This window comes from Aquarana catesbeiana, linkage group LG11 (genome assembly GCF_042186555.1).
Source record: "Aquarana catesbeiana isolate 2022-GZ linkage group LG11, ASM4218655v1, whole genome shotgun sequence".
In the NCBI taxonomy this organism is placed as follows: domain Eukaryota; kingdom Metazoa; phylum Chordata; class Amphibia; order Anura; family Ranidae; genus Aquarana; species Aquarana catesbeiana.
The window spans coordinates 115,067,044-115,083,910 of NC_133334.1; the positions used below are offsets into that span (position 1 = coordinate 115,067,044).

The window sequence follows — 16,867 nt, forward strand, 5'->3', positions numbered from 1 at the left end:
TGCCCCTTAACAAAAGAAAGCAAAAAGGTGCATAACCTAAAGAAAACTTGACATTTTTCACTCCAACTGAAAGCTTCATCAGGAGTGAAAAAATAAATGTTAACTTGGGAAAAAAAAGTCTAATTGTGCACCTCCAAACTCCACATGAAACAAAAAAAGGGCTCCTCTATTTTTATAATCTATGTGGTCAAAATGGCTGCCATGCACCTAATACGATGACATCATCACTTATGTTTACATCACAACATCATCATGCACGTGTGTCCTGATGTCATCATGTCATGACGGCGGCACATGTGCGACTGATATTCAGTGCCATCTAGCAATCAGAGAGAGATTGCAGCTGGGGAAAATAATTGACATTTGTGCATTTACAGCACTATATATTTAATGAATAAGGTACATCAAAAGGAGGTTTTGAGAATGCTTGTAAAGTATTAAAGAGGGCAATTAAATTGCATATAACCCAGTCCGTATTTAATCACTATATCATGCTTCAAAAATTATGTACTATACTTCACATAAAGAAACCTTCCCATTACGTGCATTCCTGCTACCCAGGTTAAATTGGGGGGATAATACCCTAATTCAGAATATGGCCCTCTAGCCTCACTGCTTGCCATATGAAAACACACAAGTAAAACCTACACAATATATAAACAAATAGAAGAAAGCAGGCACACCTCGAAAAACCCACCCACACCCAAAGGGTAGGTAGGTAAACCCTTAATTTAAGCCATGTGGGGAGTGCGAGCCCAGACGAAAAAACATCTTTCTTCTAATTTTGTCAAGGTCACCTTTTCTAGGACCCAGTTTTCCCTTTTGAACCACCCAGAAGGACAGACAATCAGGTTTCCCATTATGCTTTTTTGATATTTTCTAAAGCCTAACATCTCAGTTAGCCAATTGTTTTGCCAACATGCAGGCAAGTACGAAGACATAACCTCCCCATTTGTGGTATATAGGCGCAAGCTTTGCAATCACCTCATCAATATTTTTTCCAGGTGACTATGCACAACTAAATCACAAAATATTTTCCTTTCTGGTATGTGATTGAAATAGATTGTGTTAATGTGTTGGACAGGTCTTTATCATCAAGAAAGACGTGCCAATATCTTTTAATGGTATTAAAGATTTGGCCTGATTGTCTACAATATGTCCCTATGATTCGTGTACCACCTTCCTCCTCTTTCATCCTCTGTTTGGGGGCTAACAGTGACTCCTTGGGGATGCTGTTTACCCTATCAAAGGATCTTTTAAGGTCTGTCCAAAAGCTCTGAGGAGCAGTTTCTCCTTGCCCTCATTAATTGTCCCATGGGGATGCCTTTTTTTTTTTTTAGAGGGGTGGGATGATGACTATCTCAGTGCAACTGACTGTTGGTAGAGGTAGGCTTTCAATATATTGTCATTCCAATCATGCCATCCCTTCACTTGTAATTTGAAGGTCCAAGAAATGAATACTGTCCTTTTGGATTTCACTGGTAAAAAAACATCTCTATATCATTAGTGTTGAGTCGTTTAATGAAATCATAGAAATGCTCCCTCGATCCTTGCCATAGGATGAAGACATTGTCTATGAAACACACCCATAGCAATATCTTTCGCTCAAGATCATGACCTTCTTTTTCCTTTTTCTCCTCACTTCTTCCTTCTTTCTATTTCACCCTTTCTGAGCCCATAGTCAGTAGGCAAGAGGCTAGCATTTAGTCCCCTCCAAAAGCCCCTTTCTGGGTCGCCTCTCTCTTTCTTTCCTTACCCCATATACCTATATAACAATTTTGGCCACTGTGATAGACTCACCCGGGACAGAGGCTTTTGGAGGGGACTGAATGCTAGCCTCTTGCCTACTGACTATAGGCTCTACTCTTTATGAGGTGTATGCCTGTGGACCCTTGGAGTAATGTTACTTTGGATTCAAGTCCATGTCTCCCCAAGACACACAGACTCGGGGATCCATGTAAAGGGCCTATATGCCACATTTCCACCAAGGACTGCTTCACACTGTGGGACTCATAGCAGATGCTGATGTCATTAGCAAGCCACCTGTCTGGGGTTGTCTGCTATAATGTGTTTATTGCATGTAGGTCTAGTGTGCCTCCCAAGGGTCTTTCACCCATTGTTATTTGTGCTAATTAACTCAGCTATTGTCTGCAGGTGTTCTGTGTTTATACTTATGATAATGTTTATTGTACCTTCTGAGCTTTCATCTGGCAAGTCTGACTGCAATCAGACATCTGAGTCATCCAGGTGGTTAATTAAGGATCCTTTGTGATGGGATTAGCCGCTGTACCTTGTTAGCTAAACCACTGTGTGATGTTTTGGGTAAATATTTGGGCCATTGTTAATGTGGTGATTGACCTCCTTCTTAAGTGTATAAAAGCTTGTATTCTTATTCAAATAAACAGTTCTTATTCGGGTTTACTCTAAAACTGGTGTTGTCTAGTTCTTGGTGTAACTATAGCCTCACCCGGAAACCCAGCAACTGATCTTGTGTTCCAGAGTTTGGGAAGCAGCTTCTTGGTGGAGATACCCAGTCAGGGTGTCCGGATTCCGTCACAGCCACCACAGTTATAATTCTACGTTATTAAGTCATGAGGACATCCTGATGGACTCTGCTTGGTTGATCATTGGTTTGGTCTATAACTTGCATATTGTATTTACATATTATGTCTGAGACATCTTCAGTGACTCTATTTTCATATTTTCATATCTGTATGGAAATCAATAAAGATATATTTTTCTCTAAAGTGAACTCTGTGTGTGCCTGAAACCCCGTACCTATGGTCTTTAGAAAGTACTCATGTGCTTTAATAACCAGGTTATGTTCGACGTCGCTATAGAGAGCTTCTATGTCTAAACTTGCCAGACATGTATCATCAGTCAATACTACCTCTTCCAATTTGTTGACAAAATCAGGGGTATCTTTGATGTAAGATGACAATCCATATACATATGGCCACAGGATAAAGTCTATATATTGACTAGCATTCTCTTATAGATTTTGATTACCAGAGACAATTGGGCAGCCAGGTGGTCTTGACTGATGTTTGTCCACTTAAGGCAGATCATAAAATGTCACAATTATAGGGTGGCAATTGAAAATGTTTGCAAACTCATCTTTGGACGAGATCTTTTGCCTTTTTCCTTCTTGCAAAATAGGTTATAATTTATTCAGATATTCTTTGGTTGTATCAGTAGGTAAAATCTCATATTTATGTTCATTACTGAGGATATTATAACACATAATAAGGTATCAATAAAATGTTGCCACCATTGTCTGCTGCTTTGATAATAACTTGTTTATTTTTTATCAACTCAAATTTTTTACCCAGCTGCAACCTGCTTTCTGATTGCTGGATGGCGCTGAATGTAAACCACGCATGCGTGGGTGTCATGACGTGATGACATCATGATGCATGTGTGTGATGACGTTGTGACGTAAACATGCGTGATGAGGTCATCGTGTTAGGTGTGTGATGGCCATTTTAACCGCATAAATTATAAATAGAAGCCCTTTTTCGTTTGTTTGTCATTGATGCCTTTGAGGGGGGGGGGCGGGTGCACAGTTAGACATTTTTTGCCACATAGGGGCACACATGGTCTTTTTTAAGAGGGTGACCTATTACTCAAACTTTCCATTTTGTTTGGAGACTTTATGGGGTTCCCCCTCCTCTAAGTAGTAACAACACACACATTGGTCCTACCACTCATTTATGTCCTAATAAAGCCACTTTTCCTCCCTTTGGCTTTGCTGAGTGGGCATGTACACCCCCATTCTGTCTTTAGCATATGTGGATGCCATATAAAAGGAGATTTTGTGGTGAGATATAGTAGGCTTTAGTTTTACTACCATATTTATATATTAGGCTATGTTCACACTATTGTGGGTGCAGGAACACATGTAGGTAGAATGGATTCCCGCACCATAAGCCAAAATGAACCGATCTTTTGCAGATGGACAAACACAGCATGTTTGCAGATGTGCAAACCTGCATGGTGTTGCAGCACCATGCGGTTCCGTGCGACTGTCCTGTGGGTGCGTTGTAAAAAAAGGGTCGGGGACCTTTTCCCTGCATTTCCCTCAGGTACAGGAAATATAACCAATGAGGTCACAGGGAGCTATAAATAATAATTTTGCAGTCTTCTGCCCTGTGACCCTAACATATGTAGCTCTACCCCCATGAGGGCCGCTTGCTGAATCTTTACCCCGCTGGTTGCCCCGACCAGGCAAGTCCTCCGACATCTCTGACACACTGGGTATTTTTCAGACATTATTCAATGATAATCAAAGAGTTAAAGACAAACACAATTCAGGTGGAAAGGTTGGATAATGTTTACTGAAAAGCTATGAGCATAAATCCTCAGTGGTATAAACTTAACCCCTGAGGAAGTTTCACAGTAACAAGAACCAAACATTAGTAGCAATGATATAGAACAGTGACACAGAAGCAATACTATATTTGTACCTGAAATAAATAAATAAAATACTTGATTGTAGAATGTAAAGATTTTTAAACAACACTATTCAGCTAAACAGTGAACAGGCAGGAGAAGGGCAGAGGGATGACAGTTCTTGTGTCAAACTATTAAACTACTCCATAGGCGTGCGCACAGGGTATGCCAGGTGTGCCTGGGCACACCCTAATCGCCTTGTGTGGTGCATATTCCCCCCTGTTTAGACCACTGATATTTCATCCCCAAAAAAAATGTTACAAAATATAATAATTAAAAAAAAAAAATCTAATAAAACTACTGACACTGTCCACTGCCCTACTGACACCATCAGCACATATACACATGCATATGTATTTGAGCTTGGGGTTCACACCCTAATGCAAGAGGCTGCGCATACCTATGAACTACTCCATTCTATGCCTCAACACCACAGGCCAAAGGGAGCAGCAAGATATAACACTAATAGAATTATTATCTCTTGAATACTTAAACCTGCTCTGTCAGCAAATAGAGTCCTGCATGTAGGCACTTGTACTTATTTTACTAATTGAACAGTCCCTTAGTGGGGAGGAGGATATATTGCATACCTCCCAACTTTCTGAGATGGGAATGAGAAACACCTAGTAGCAAAAGTATGTAAGCATAGGACATGCCCCCTGCCACCACCCCCCTTAACCACTTACGGACCGCCCGCTGTCGTTTTATGTCACTACTTTGAAGAGGAATACCATTGTTATGGCAGCAGCTAGCTGCCATAACCCCATTATCCTCTTCTTCAGCGGGTGGTCCGCTTCGAGATAAAAGTGGTTTGTGTGGCGGATCTGCCGCAAGATTACTTTTAGCGGCGGCGGAAGAGGGCCACCCCCAACACTCTCCGGTGCCCTCTACCGCCCTCCGCTGCTTACCGGAGCCGCTGGCAGTAGCAGAGGCGATTGTGACCTGTCCCTGGCTTGGCATGGAGACGAGTGAGGGGAAGATGGCCCCCACCCGTCTCCATACCACTGCAGGGCGGAAGTGACATAGCTCTTAAAGGGACTATTTTTTTTTTTCAAATGACATAAAAAAAAACCTTTTATTGTATTTTAGTGTAAATATGAGATTGGAGGTCTTTTTGACCCCAGATCTCATATTTAAGAGGTCCTGTCTTGCCTTTTTTCTATTACAAGGGATGTTTACATTCCTTGTACTAGGAATAAAAGTGACACAATTTTTTTTAAAAGAACAGTGTAAAAAAATAAAATAAAAGGTAAAATAAAAAGAAAAAAAATGTTTAAACGCATCCCGTCCCGCCGAGCTCACGTGCAGAAGCGAACGCATACTTGAGCAGCACCCGCATATATAAAAGGGTGTTCAAACTACACATGTGAGGTATCACCGCGACCGGTACAGCGAGAGCAATAATTCTAGCCCTAGACCTCCTCTCTAAGTCTGAACATGCAACCTGGCAATCGCCATTCCACGAGCAGGCACAATTTTGATGGGTGACATATTGGGTATCACTTTACTTGGCATAACATTATCTTTCACAATATAAAAAAAAAATTAGGCTAACTTTACTGTTGTCTTATTTTTTAACAAAAAAACGATTGCAACGACCGCCATTTTACTCTCTAGTGTGTTAGAAAAAAAAATATATAATGTTTGGGGGTTCTAAGTAATTTTCGAAGTAATGTTCTTAGTAATTTTCTAGCAAAAAAAAATCTTTTTAACCACTTAACGACCGCCTCACGCCGATGTACGTCGGCAAGGTGGCACGGGCAGGCAGAATCACGTACATATACGGTGCCCGAGGTGGTCGGCTATTGTACAGCGGCGATCGGAGGTGAGGGGGAGACCATCCATTCGTGGCCTCCCCTCGCGATCGCCGCCGGCCAATAGAATCATTCCTCTGCTGCTGTATGCTAAACAGCAGCAAAGGAAATGATGTCATCTCTCCTCGGCTCGGTATTTTCCGTTCCGGCGCCGAGGAGAGAAGACTGCAATGTGAGTGCACAAACACTACACACACAGTAGAACATGCCAGGCACACAAAACACCCCCCTTTACCCCCCGATCCCCCCCCGATCACCCCCCAATCACCCCTGTCACACTGACACCAAGCAGTTTTTTTTTTTTTTTCTGATTACTGCATGGTGTCAGTTTGTGACAGTTACTGTGTTAGGGCAGTTAGTGTTAGCCCCCTTTAGGTCTAGGGTACCCCCCTAAATAAAGTTTTAACCCCTTGATCACCCCCTGTCGCCAGTGTCGCTAAGCGATCATTTTTCTGATCGCTGTATTAGTGTCGCTGGTGACGCTAGTTAGGGAGGTAAATAATTAGGTTCGCCGTCAGCGTTTTATAGCGACAGGGACCCCCATATACTACCTAATAAATGTTTTAACCCCTTGATTGCCCCCTAGTTAACCCTTTCACCACTGATCACCGTATAACTGTTACGGGTGACGCTGGTTAGTTCATTTATTTTTTATAGTGTCAGGGCACCCGCCGTTTATTACCGAATAAAGGTTTAGCCCCCTGATCGCCCGGCGGTGATATGCGTCGCCCCAGGCAGCATCAGATTAGCGCCAGTACCGCTAACACCCACGCACGTAGCATACGCCTCCCTTAGTGGTATAGTATCTGAACGGATCAATATCTGATCCGATCAGATCTATACTAGCGTCCCCAGCAGTTTAGGGTTCCCAAAAATGCAGTGTTAGCGGGATCAGCCCAGATACCTGCTAGCACTTGCATTTTGCCCCTCCGCCCGGCCCAGCCCAGCCCACCCAAGTGCAGTATCGATCGTTCACTGTCACTTACAAAACACTAAACGCATAACTGCAGCGTTCGCAGAGTCAGGCCTGATCCCTGCGATCGCTAAAAGTTTTTTTGGTAGCATTTTGGTGAACTGGCAAGCACCAGCCCCAGGCAGCGTCAGGTTACCGCCAGTACCGCTAACACCCACGCACGCACCGTACACCTCCCTTAGTGGTATAGTATCTGATCGGATCAATTCTGATCCGATCAGATCTATACTAGCATCCCCAGCAGTTTAGGGTTCCCAAAAACGCAGTGTTAGCGGAATCAGCCCAGATACCTGCTAGCACCTGCATTTTGTCCCTCCGCCCGGCCCAGCCCAGCCTACCCAAGTGCAGTATCGATCAATCACTGTCACTTACAAAACACTAAACACATAACTGCAGCGTTCGCAGAGTCAGGCCTGATCCCTGCGATCGCTAACAGTTTTTTTGGTAGCGTTTTGGTGAACTGGCAAGCACCAGCCCCAGGCAGCGTCAGGTTAGCGCCAGTACCGCTAACACCCATGCACGCACCGTACACCTCCCTTAGTGGTATAGTATCTGAACGGATCAATATCTGATCCGATCAGATCTATACTAGCGTCCCCAGCAGTTTAGGGTTCCCAAAAACGCAGTGTTAGTGGGATCAGCCCAGATACCTGCTAGCACCTGCGTTTTGCCCCTCCACCCGGCCCAGCCCAGCCCACCCAAGTGCAGTATCAATCGATCACTGTCACTTACAAAACACTAAACGCATAACTGCAGCGTTCGCAGAGTCAGGCCTGATCCCTGCGATCGCTAACAGTTTTTTTGATAGCGTTTTGGTGAACTGGCAAGCGCCAGCGGCCTAGTACACCCCGGTCGTAGTCAAACCAGCACTGCAGTAACACTTGGTGACGTGGCGAGTCCCATAAGTGCAGTTCAAGCTGGTGAGGTGGCAAGCACAAGTAGTGTCCCACTGCCACCAAGAAGAAAGCAAACAGGCCCGTCGTGCCCATAATGCCCTTCCTGCTGCATTCGCCAATCCTAATTGGGAACCCACCACTTCTGCAGCGCCCGTACTTCCCCCATTCACATCCCCAACCAAATGCAGTCGGCTGCATGAGAGGCATTTTCTTTATGTCCTCCTGAGTACCCCTACCCAACGAACCCCCCCAAAAAAGATGTTGTGTCTGCAGCAAGCGTGGATATAGGCGTGACACCCGCTATTATTGTCCCTCCTGTCCTGACAATCCTGGTTTTTGCATTGGTGAATGTTTTGAACGCTACCATGCACTAGTTGAGTATTAGCATAGGGTACAGCATTGCACAGACTAGGCACACTTTCACAGGGTCTCCCAAGATGCCATCGCATTTTGAGAGACCCAAACCTGGAACCGGTTACAGTTATAAAAGTTAGTTACAAAAAAAGTGTAAAAAAAAAAAAATATAACATAAAAAAAAATAATTGTCGTTTTATTGTTCTCTCTCTCTATTCTCTCTCTCTATTGTTCTGCTCTTTTTTACTGTATTCTATTCTGCAATGTTTTATTGTTATTATGTTTTATCATGTTTGCTTTTCAGGTATGCAATTTTTTATACTTTACCGTTTACTGTGTTTTATTGTTAACCATTTTTTTGTCTTCAGGTACGCCATTCACGACTTTGAGTGGTTATACCAGAATGATGCCTGCAGGTTTAGGTATCATCTTGGTATCATTCTTTTCAGCCAGCGGTCGGCTTTCATGTAAAAGCAATTCTAGTGGCTAATTAGCCTCTAGACTGCTTTTACAAGCCGTGGGAGGGAATGCCCCCCCCCTCCACCGTCTTCCGTGTTTTTCTCTGGCTCTCCTGTCTCAACAGGGAACCTGAGAATGCAGCCGGTGATTCAGCCAGCTGACCATAGAGCTGATCAGAGACCAGAGTGGCTCCAAACATCTCTATGGCCTAAGAAACCGGAAACTACGAGCATTTCATGACTTAGATTTCGCCGGATGTAAACAGCGCCATTGGAAAATTGGGAAAGCATTTTATCACACCGATCTTGGTGTGGTCAGATGCTTTGAGGGCAGAGGAGAGATCTAGGGTCTAATAGACCCCAATTTTTTCAAAAAAGAGTACCTGTCACTACCTATTGCTATCATAGGGTATATTTACATTCCCTGAGATAACAATAAAAATGATTAAAAAAAAATGAAAGGAACAGTTTAAAAATAAGATAAAAAAGCAAAAAAATAATTAAAAAAAAAAAAAAAAAAAGCACCCCTGTCGCCCCCTGCTCTCGCGCTAAGGCGAACGCAAGCGGCGGTCTGTCATCAAACGTAAACAGCAATTGCACCATGCATGTGAGGTATCACCGCGAAGGTCAGATTGAGGGCAGTAATTTTAGCAGTAGACCTCCTCTGTAAATCTAAAGTGGTAACCTGTAAAGGCTTTTAAAGGCTTTTTAAAATGTATTTATTTTGTTGCCACTGCACGTTTGTGCGCAATTGTAAAGCATGTCATGTTTGGTATCCATGTACTCGGCCTAAGATCATCTTTTTTATTTCATCAAACATTTGGGCAATACAGTGTGTTTTAGTGCATTCAAATTTAAAAAAGTGCGTTTTTTCCCCAAAAAATGCGTTTGAAAAATCGCTGCGCAAATACTGTGTGAAAAAAAAAATGAAACACCCACCATTTTAATCTGTAGGGCATTTGCTTTAAAAAAATATATAATGTTTGGGGGTTCAAAGTAATTTTCTTGCAAAAAAAAATAATTTTTTTCATGTAAACAAAAAGTGTCAGAAAGGGCTTTGTCTTCAAGTGGTTAGAAGAGTGGGTGATGTGTGACATAAGCTTCTAAATGTTGTGCATAAAATGCCAGGACAGTTCAAAACCCCCCCAAATGACCCCATTTTGGAAAGTAGACACCCCAAGCTATTTGCTGAGAGTCATGTCGAGTCCATGGAATATTTTATATTGTGACACAAGTTGCGGGAAAGAGACAAATTTTTTTTTTTTTTGCACAAAGTTGTCACTAAATGATATATTGCTCAAATATGCCATGGGAATATGTGAAATTACACCCCAAAATACATTCTGCTGCTTCTCCTGAGTACAGGGATACCACATGTGTGAGCCTTTTTGGTAGCCTAGCCGCGTACTGGACCCCGAAAACCAAGCACTGCCTTCAGGCTTTCTAAGGGCGTACATTTTTGATTTCACTCTTCACTGCCTATCACAGTTTCGGAGGCCATGGAATGCCCAGGTGGCACAAAGCCCCCCCAAATGACCCCATTTTGGAAAGTAGACACCCCAAGCTATTAGCAGAGAGGTATAGTGAGTATTTTGCAGACCTCACTTTTTGTCACAAAGTTTTGAAAATTGAAAAAAGAAAAAAAAAATGTTTTTTCTTGTCTTTCTTAATTTTCAAAAACAAATGAGAGCTGCAAAATACTCACCATGCCTCTCAGCAAATAGCTTGGGGTGTCTACTTTCCAAAATGGGGTCATTTGGGGGGAGGTTTGTGCCACCTGGGCATTCCATGGCCTCCGAAACTGTGATAGGCAGTGAAGAGTGAAAATCAAAAATGTACACCCTTAGAAATCCTGAAGGCGTTGATTGGTTTTCGGGGCCCCGTACGCAGCTAGGCTCCCAAAAAGTCCCACACATGTGGTATCCCCATACTCAGGAGAAGCAGCTAAATGTATTTTGGGGTGCAATTCCACATAGGCCCATGGCCTGTGTGAGCAATATATAATTTAGTGACAACTTTTTGTAAATTTTTTTTTTTTGTCATTATTCAATCACTTGGGACAAAAAAAATAAATATTCAATGAGTTCAACATGCCTCTCAGCAATTTCCTTGGGGTGTCTACTTTCCAAAATGGGGTCGTTTGAAGGGGTTTTGTACTGCCCTGCCATTTTAGCACCTCAAGAAATGACATAGGCAGTCATAAACTAAAAGCTGTGTAAATTCCAGAAAATGTACCCTAGTTTGTAGACGCTATAACTTTTGCGCAAACCAATAAATATACGCTTATTGAAATTTTTTTTACCAAAGACATGTGGCCGAATACATTTTGGCCTAAATGTATGAATAAAATTGAGTTTATTGGATTTTTTTTATAACAAAAAGTAGAAAATATCATTTTTTTTCAAAATTTTCGGTCTTTTTCCGTTTATAGCGCAAAAAATAAAAACCGCAGAGGTGATCAAATACCATCAAAAGAAAGCTCTATTTGTGGGAAGAAAAGGACGCAAATTTCGTTTGGGTACAGCATTGCATGACCGCGCAATTAGCAGTTAAAACGACGCAGTGCCAAATTGGAAAAAGTCCTCTGGTCCTTAGGCAGCTAAATGGTCCGGGGCTAAAGTGGTTAACTTGTAAATACCAAATCTCAGAAAGAGGCTTGGTCCTTAAGTGGTTAAAGGAGAATTATACAAAAAATGATTGGTTAAACCCACAAGTGCTTTTTTACCACTACTATTCCTTTATACTGGCTTTTGGAATTTACAAATGCAGCAATTTAGAAATGGGATGAAAGGTTCAGTGCTGTAAAACACTTTTTGATAGATAAGCAGTGCATTTTATATACAACTCTATAGATCAGACCAAAATGAGGTACAAATGAAGAGAAAAGAGGGACAGAAGGACTTTGTTCAGAATGAGGGACAGTCCCTCGCAATCAGGGGTGGTTGAGAGCTATGCAGATGGAAGATGCAGGGCTAGGCTGTAATGTCACTTCGGGCACTGTACCCTACATTTGGTGCTCCTCCTTTGCACCTCCTTGTATGAAATTAGCTGCAGGGAACTCCGTTTGAAAGCATTTGCAGATCGCGGCCCCAGTCCCCGGGTTTGATTTCCTTAATATATACGGCTATAATAGGCTCCAAGAGACCACCTCTGAGACCCTATCACCTTCAATGGGAGGCGGAGTTGGGGAGGAGATTGGACCCGGAGGACTGGCAGATCATGACCATCTCACTCTCCAAATGCTCCAAAAATGTACTCTTTTTGGAAAATGTCTATAAAGTACTTTATAGATGGTATTACACTCCAGCCAGACTGGCGAGTTTTATCCCAACATATTCCCCGCTGTGCTTTCGTGGGTGTTCTCATGAAGGTACAATGGCACACATCTGGTGGCAGTGCCCCAAGGTTTGTAGGCTATGGGTCAGAGTTTATGCATTGCTTTGTAACCTCTTCAATACTAATATAAAGAGGGATCCTTTTGAAGCTATATTGGGGAAACCGATAGCTGAATTATTAAGGCCAGAACGCCATTTGGCATCCCATATCTTTACTGCAACTAAATTAACCATAGCAAGGGCCTGGAAGTCCCGGCTCTCAGTTTCGAGGCTGTCAAAAACCGGGTAAATGATATTATGGTTAATGAGAAACTGACGGCCGTGGCATCCGATACACATGATAAATTTGGCAGCCGTGGGTAGTGTACTCCCATCCATCTCGGTTTGATTCCAATTTACTCTCTCTCTAACATAGCTCCATCCTCCCCACCCCGTGGATTTCCCCCTTTCCCTTCTTTCTCCTTTTCCAACTACCTATATTTTTTCTTATAACCTATCCTTCTGTTTCATTTTCTCTCTGGTCCTCCCCCTTGTTACCTTCTCTTTTTTCCTTTCCCTTTACTCAGTTTCTATAGCCCACAAGATACGTTTTGTGGGCCATTGACACATATTGTGAGCCAACTTGGAAATATTTTTATTTATTTTTTTTTTTATTACAATTTGCTATATTTCAAACATAATCATTTCTACTTACAGTTCTCACCACAATTACTATATAAAATTCGGCAATCCAGTGTCTCGCCATAGAAATGTTCATTGTTGTTACCACAAGAAGCCAATTGTAGTCTGGAGATCTGATACAGATCCTAACGTCGTTCACTATTATGTTTGTGATGTCATAAGCCGTTTCAGTATGTTCACATAATGTGTCTTTCATTATTTACCTGTACTGATATGTTGATATTTCTGTTCAATAAACCCATTTGTACAAGAAATTAGCTGCAGGGTGCTGGGTCCAGGGCAGTGGCCATCCATACAGATCTGATCCAGTTCCTGAGGTCCACCTCGGAAGCATTCCCATCTGAGGAGTAAACCAGGATGGAGTTTGTCCCTAACATCCTGCTACTTGACAAAGTCTATTCTGCTATGGTGAGTCTGGGGCTTCTAGCCCTCCATGGTCTCAGTGTGCTGTGCTCTAACCCCCTTGAGTAGAACACAGACTATGACACGTTCAACAAATAGGCAGTACGTTTTGTTTATGTGCTCCCCTCCAGCACTGTGATAAGGACCCACCTTTGTACCATGTCATGTAGACAGAAGGTGGTCCCAAACTCAAAGGCGTCCACAGTCCACACCAAGTCACAGTTCTCACTCACAAGGCTGCTCTCTGGATTCTAAATGTAATTGCTGTTATTGGTTTAAAATAGCCCGCCTGCACAATCCTCTTCACAAGCACTGGCTGTACGCCATGGGTTGCAGTGTGGGCGAACACAGAGGGATATGGGCGAGGGATGGAGCAGATTCACCCTCTCTCCTCTTTCAGTTGTTTGGAAAGTGAAAGGGGTGCTCAGCTGCACTGTCTGCCTGACTCATATCACAGTTTTGACAGCTTTAGCCAGCCACCAGCGCGCCTCTGCTAGGCACAAAGCCGGTCTTGTCTCTGCCAGAAGCATCTCATGGGGCCCCCTACTGGCCACGGGCAGCACCCGAATGGTCAGTCCGCCCCTGGACTCTGAGCACACAGTCGGCTCCTTGGGCAGCTGGGCTTGAGGCGAGCTGCCTTCCATTTGTTTCCTCTGGCTGTCCTGTTCCCCACTACCCGCACTGCCTTGCACTCCACAGAGAGACTCCTAGCCCCTCCCTCACAGTGAGATCACTTTGCAGCAGGAGTCAGGCTGAGTGGGCGGTTACACTCCCTGGCCGGACCTACACAGTACAGCCTAAGAGGACAGACTGAGCAGAGCAGTGCAAGCAGAGTCATCAATATTTTTTAAAAAAGTCAGCGGCGGCTGCGGACACTTCAAGCACTGCTTGCGGACACCTTGCCGATCCCTGTGCGGGACATACCTCCCACACAGCAGGACCGTGGGACAAGGGTGCAGATGTGGTAATGTCCTGCCCAATCCGGGACTGTTGAGAGGTATGGTTTGTATAAGAGGTATGTATGTTGTAGACAACCTCAGAGAAGAAAGAAGCCTTTGGTCTTCAGTTAGCTTTTTAATGGAGTAGTTAAGATATCCTGGTTATTGGAAGAAGATGCAGTAGCCTGGTGAAACCTTAAAGCGGAGTTCCACACAAAAATGGAACTTCCGCTTTTCGGAACCCTCCCCCCCTCCGGTGTCACATTTGGCACCTTTCAGGGGGGAGGGGGGTGCAAATACCTGTCTAAGACAGGTATTTGCATCCACTTCTGGCATAGACTCCCACGGGAGTCTATGCCTTTTCCTGTCCCTCCGCGCTGTCTCCTGAGAAACACACAGGTCCCAGGAGATAGCGGGGACCAGTTACGATGCGCAGCGCGACTTGCGCATGCACAGTAGGGAACCGGGAAGTGAAGTCGCAACGCTTCACTTCCTGATTCCCTCACCTAGGATGGCGGCGGCAGCTGCCGAGAATCGAGCGGGTTATCGGCGTCGGCTGGCGACATCGCTGGACCCTGGGACAGGTAAGTGGCCATTTATTAAAAGTCAGCAGCTGCAGTATTTGTAGCTGCTGGCTTTTAATATTTTTTTTTTTAAGTGGATTTAGGTGGACTCCCTCTTTAACTGGCAATGTGTAGCAAAGGGTATTTATAGTGTCCTGTGAAAAAGGAGCACTGCTGTTGCTTTACAAAATCTCAGTGTAGCACCAGGTCCTACTGGCTTAGGCAAACAGTGATGACTGCATGCAGTGTCTCTGTGATAGAAGAATGGGCAAGTGCCCAATCACCAGTCCCAATGACTTTCAGTAATGAAAGTGGCGTGGGCCACAGTGATAGGCCTTGTTGGAGCCCTACTCAAAGGATACAGAGGTTTGGCAACACACTGCACTTTAGCCCGGCTGGATCTGGCGTGGACATGCGGAGAACAACCTCCAGGTTGCCACTGGTTGGACAGAGGTAGCTGGCAATGGATGCCCCTGCACCCGCATGCGATGAATCCCCCTCTCTTTACAGCAGAGGCCGCGACTCGGCCACAGCACACACCAACACAGAATCACTTGCTAGCAGCTTCCAGGCCGGGGTCCCAAGAGTGAGATCCCGCCTGCACACAGGCCTTTTATCACCTCTACCATCATCCTGTTATGCCTCTCCAGCCAGCTGGTATTTGTAGTTCAAACCAGTCCAACTGAATGCAGATCTTACCTCCATGGACTACACGTCTCAAGATGCTTTGCTTTTCTCATAGAACTCAGTCACTCTATATTCAGGATATGACAACACAGAATCCAACTGAGCACTAGGAGAGAACAGCTCCACAGCAGCGATGCTGCACAGTGTCTCCTGACAATGCAGGCAGCATTAAGCCAGCTCCTGGCTACACATATATTATCTTCCTTCAGTCTGTAAACATTATTCTTTAGTTTTGGATAGAAGAGAAAAGGTTAAAACAGCTTTTTTAAAACACCAGAATTTCTTCCAAGGAAGAGGCTTACCTCAAAGTCCACTACTCGATTCATTTGCAAACGTGATCCACTTATTACAAATGTATTCCCTTCCACTTCCACTGTGTAGCCCGCTCCAAGGGATATCTCTGTTACCAGAGTCCCCACAGGACTGTTTTCTTCAATTTTTGGAGCTTTGTTAAGAACAACACAAGCTGAATAAAAAAAAAAATATATATATATATATATATATATAACTGTTATATCAGATTGGAATGTTAGTTTAAAAAAATGACAGCTGATTCCAAAGACAAAGGTACTCAAACACAGATTAGACTGACACCAGGGTTGAGAACTCATACCTTTAGTTAGTGACACATAGATTTTCCTTAACTGTACTAGTTGATTAAGGGTCTCTTTACACCTATGTGGTACATTAACATCCTTGTAATAACGCAAATTATGCTGCATGGTAATACATTGTGTTAGTCTATTTATTTAAATGGACTGACAACACAACACAATGGACCTAAAATTGTACTGCACTCTTTTTGCCAATGCAGCACACACAACACACAGTGCGTTGATATGTGTAGCAGGACACGGGTTAATGAAACACATAGATATGAAGCTGACCTAAATTCCTCCTGGCAAACAGGTAAATACAACAATGAAATACATCTATTTTACCTGCCTAAAGACTTATATTTCTGTCCATCCAATCCTGAGATTTACACTGCTCTGACGCATAGCAGAGCTATTACTGGCGAAGCAGAAGACCTGATTTATCTTTGCTGCAGGTAAATAATACATACAAGCCTTGTCCCTCCCCAAGTCTGTGACTTTGTTCTTACTGTAGATTAAAACACCACACCAGGAATTGAGTGTCAGTGTATATTTTTATTCCTAATTGAATTAGAATAACATATGGAGCCAATGAGCTTTGGGGGCCCCAGAAACACCTTTTTATCAGAGCTTTATGTGCTCTAAAATAAAACAGCTGTTTGTTTCACCATATCCTTTGCAGCCTTACCTGGTAATGACCATGTCCTTTGGTGTGGAA

At 43.4% G+C, this 16,867-nt stretch overlaps 1 protein-coding gene across 1 annotated transcript in view; it reads right to left on the bottom strand.

Moving 5' to 3' along the window:
- Positions 1–16,867, bottom strand: part of CDHR5 (cadherin related family member 5) — a 154,225-nt gene that overhangs the window by 91,836 nt on the left and 45,522 nt on the right. Inside the window, exon 2 of the mRNA XM_073604923.1 lies at positions 15,856–16,019. Within this exon, the coding sequence (XP_073461024.1) occupies positions 15,856–16,019 (164 nt within the window). The remainder of the gene's footprint in view (positions 1–15,855; positions 16,020–16,867) is intronic.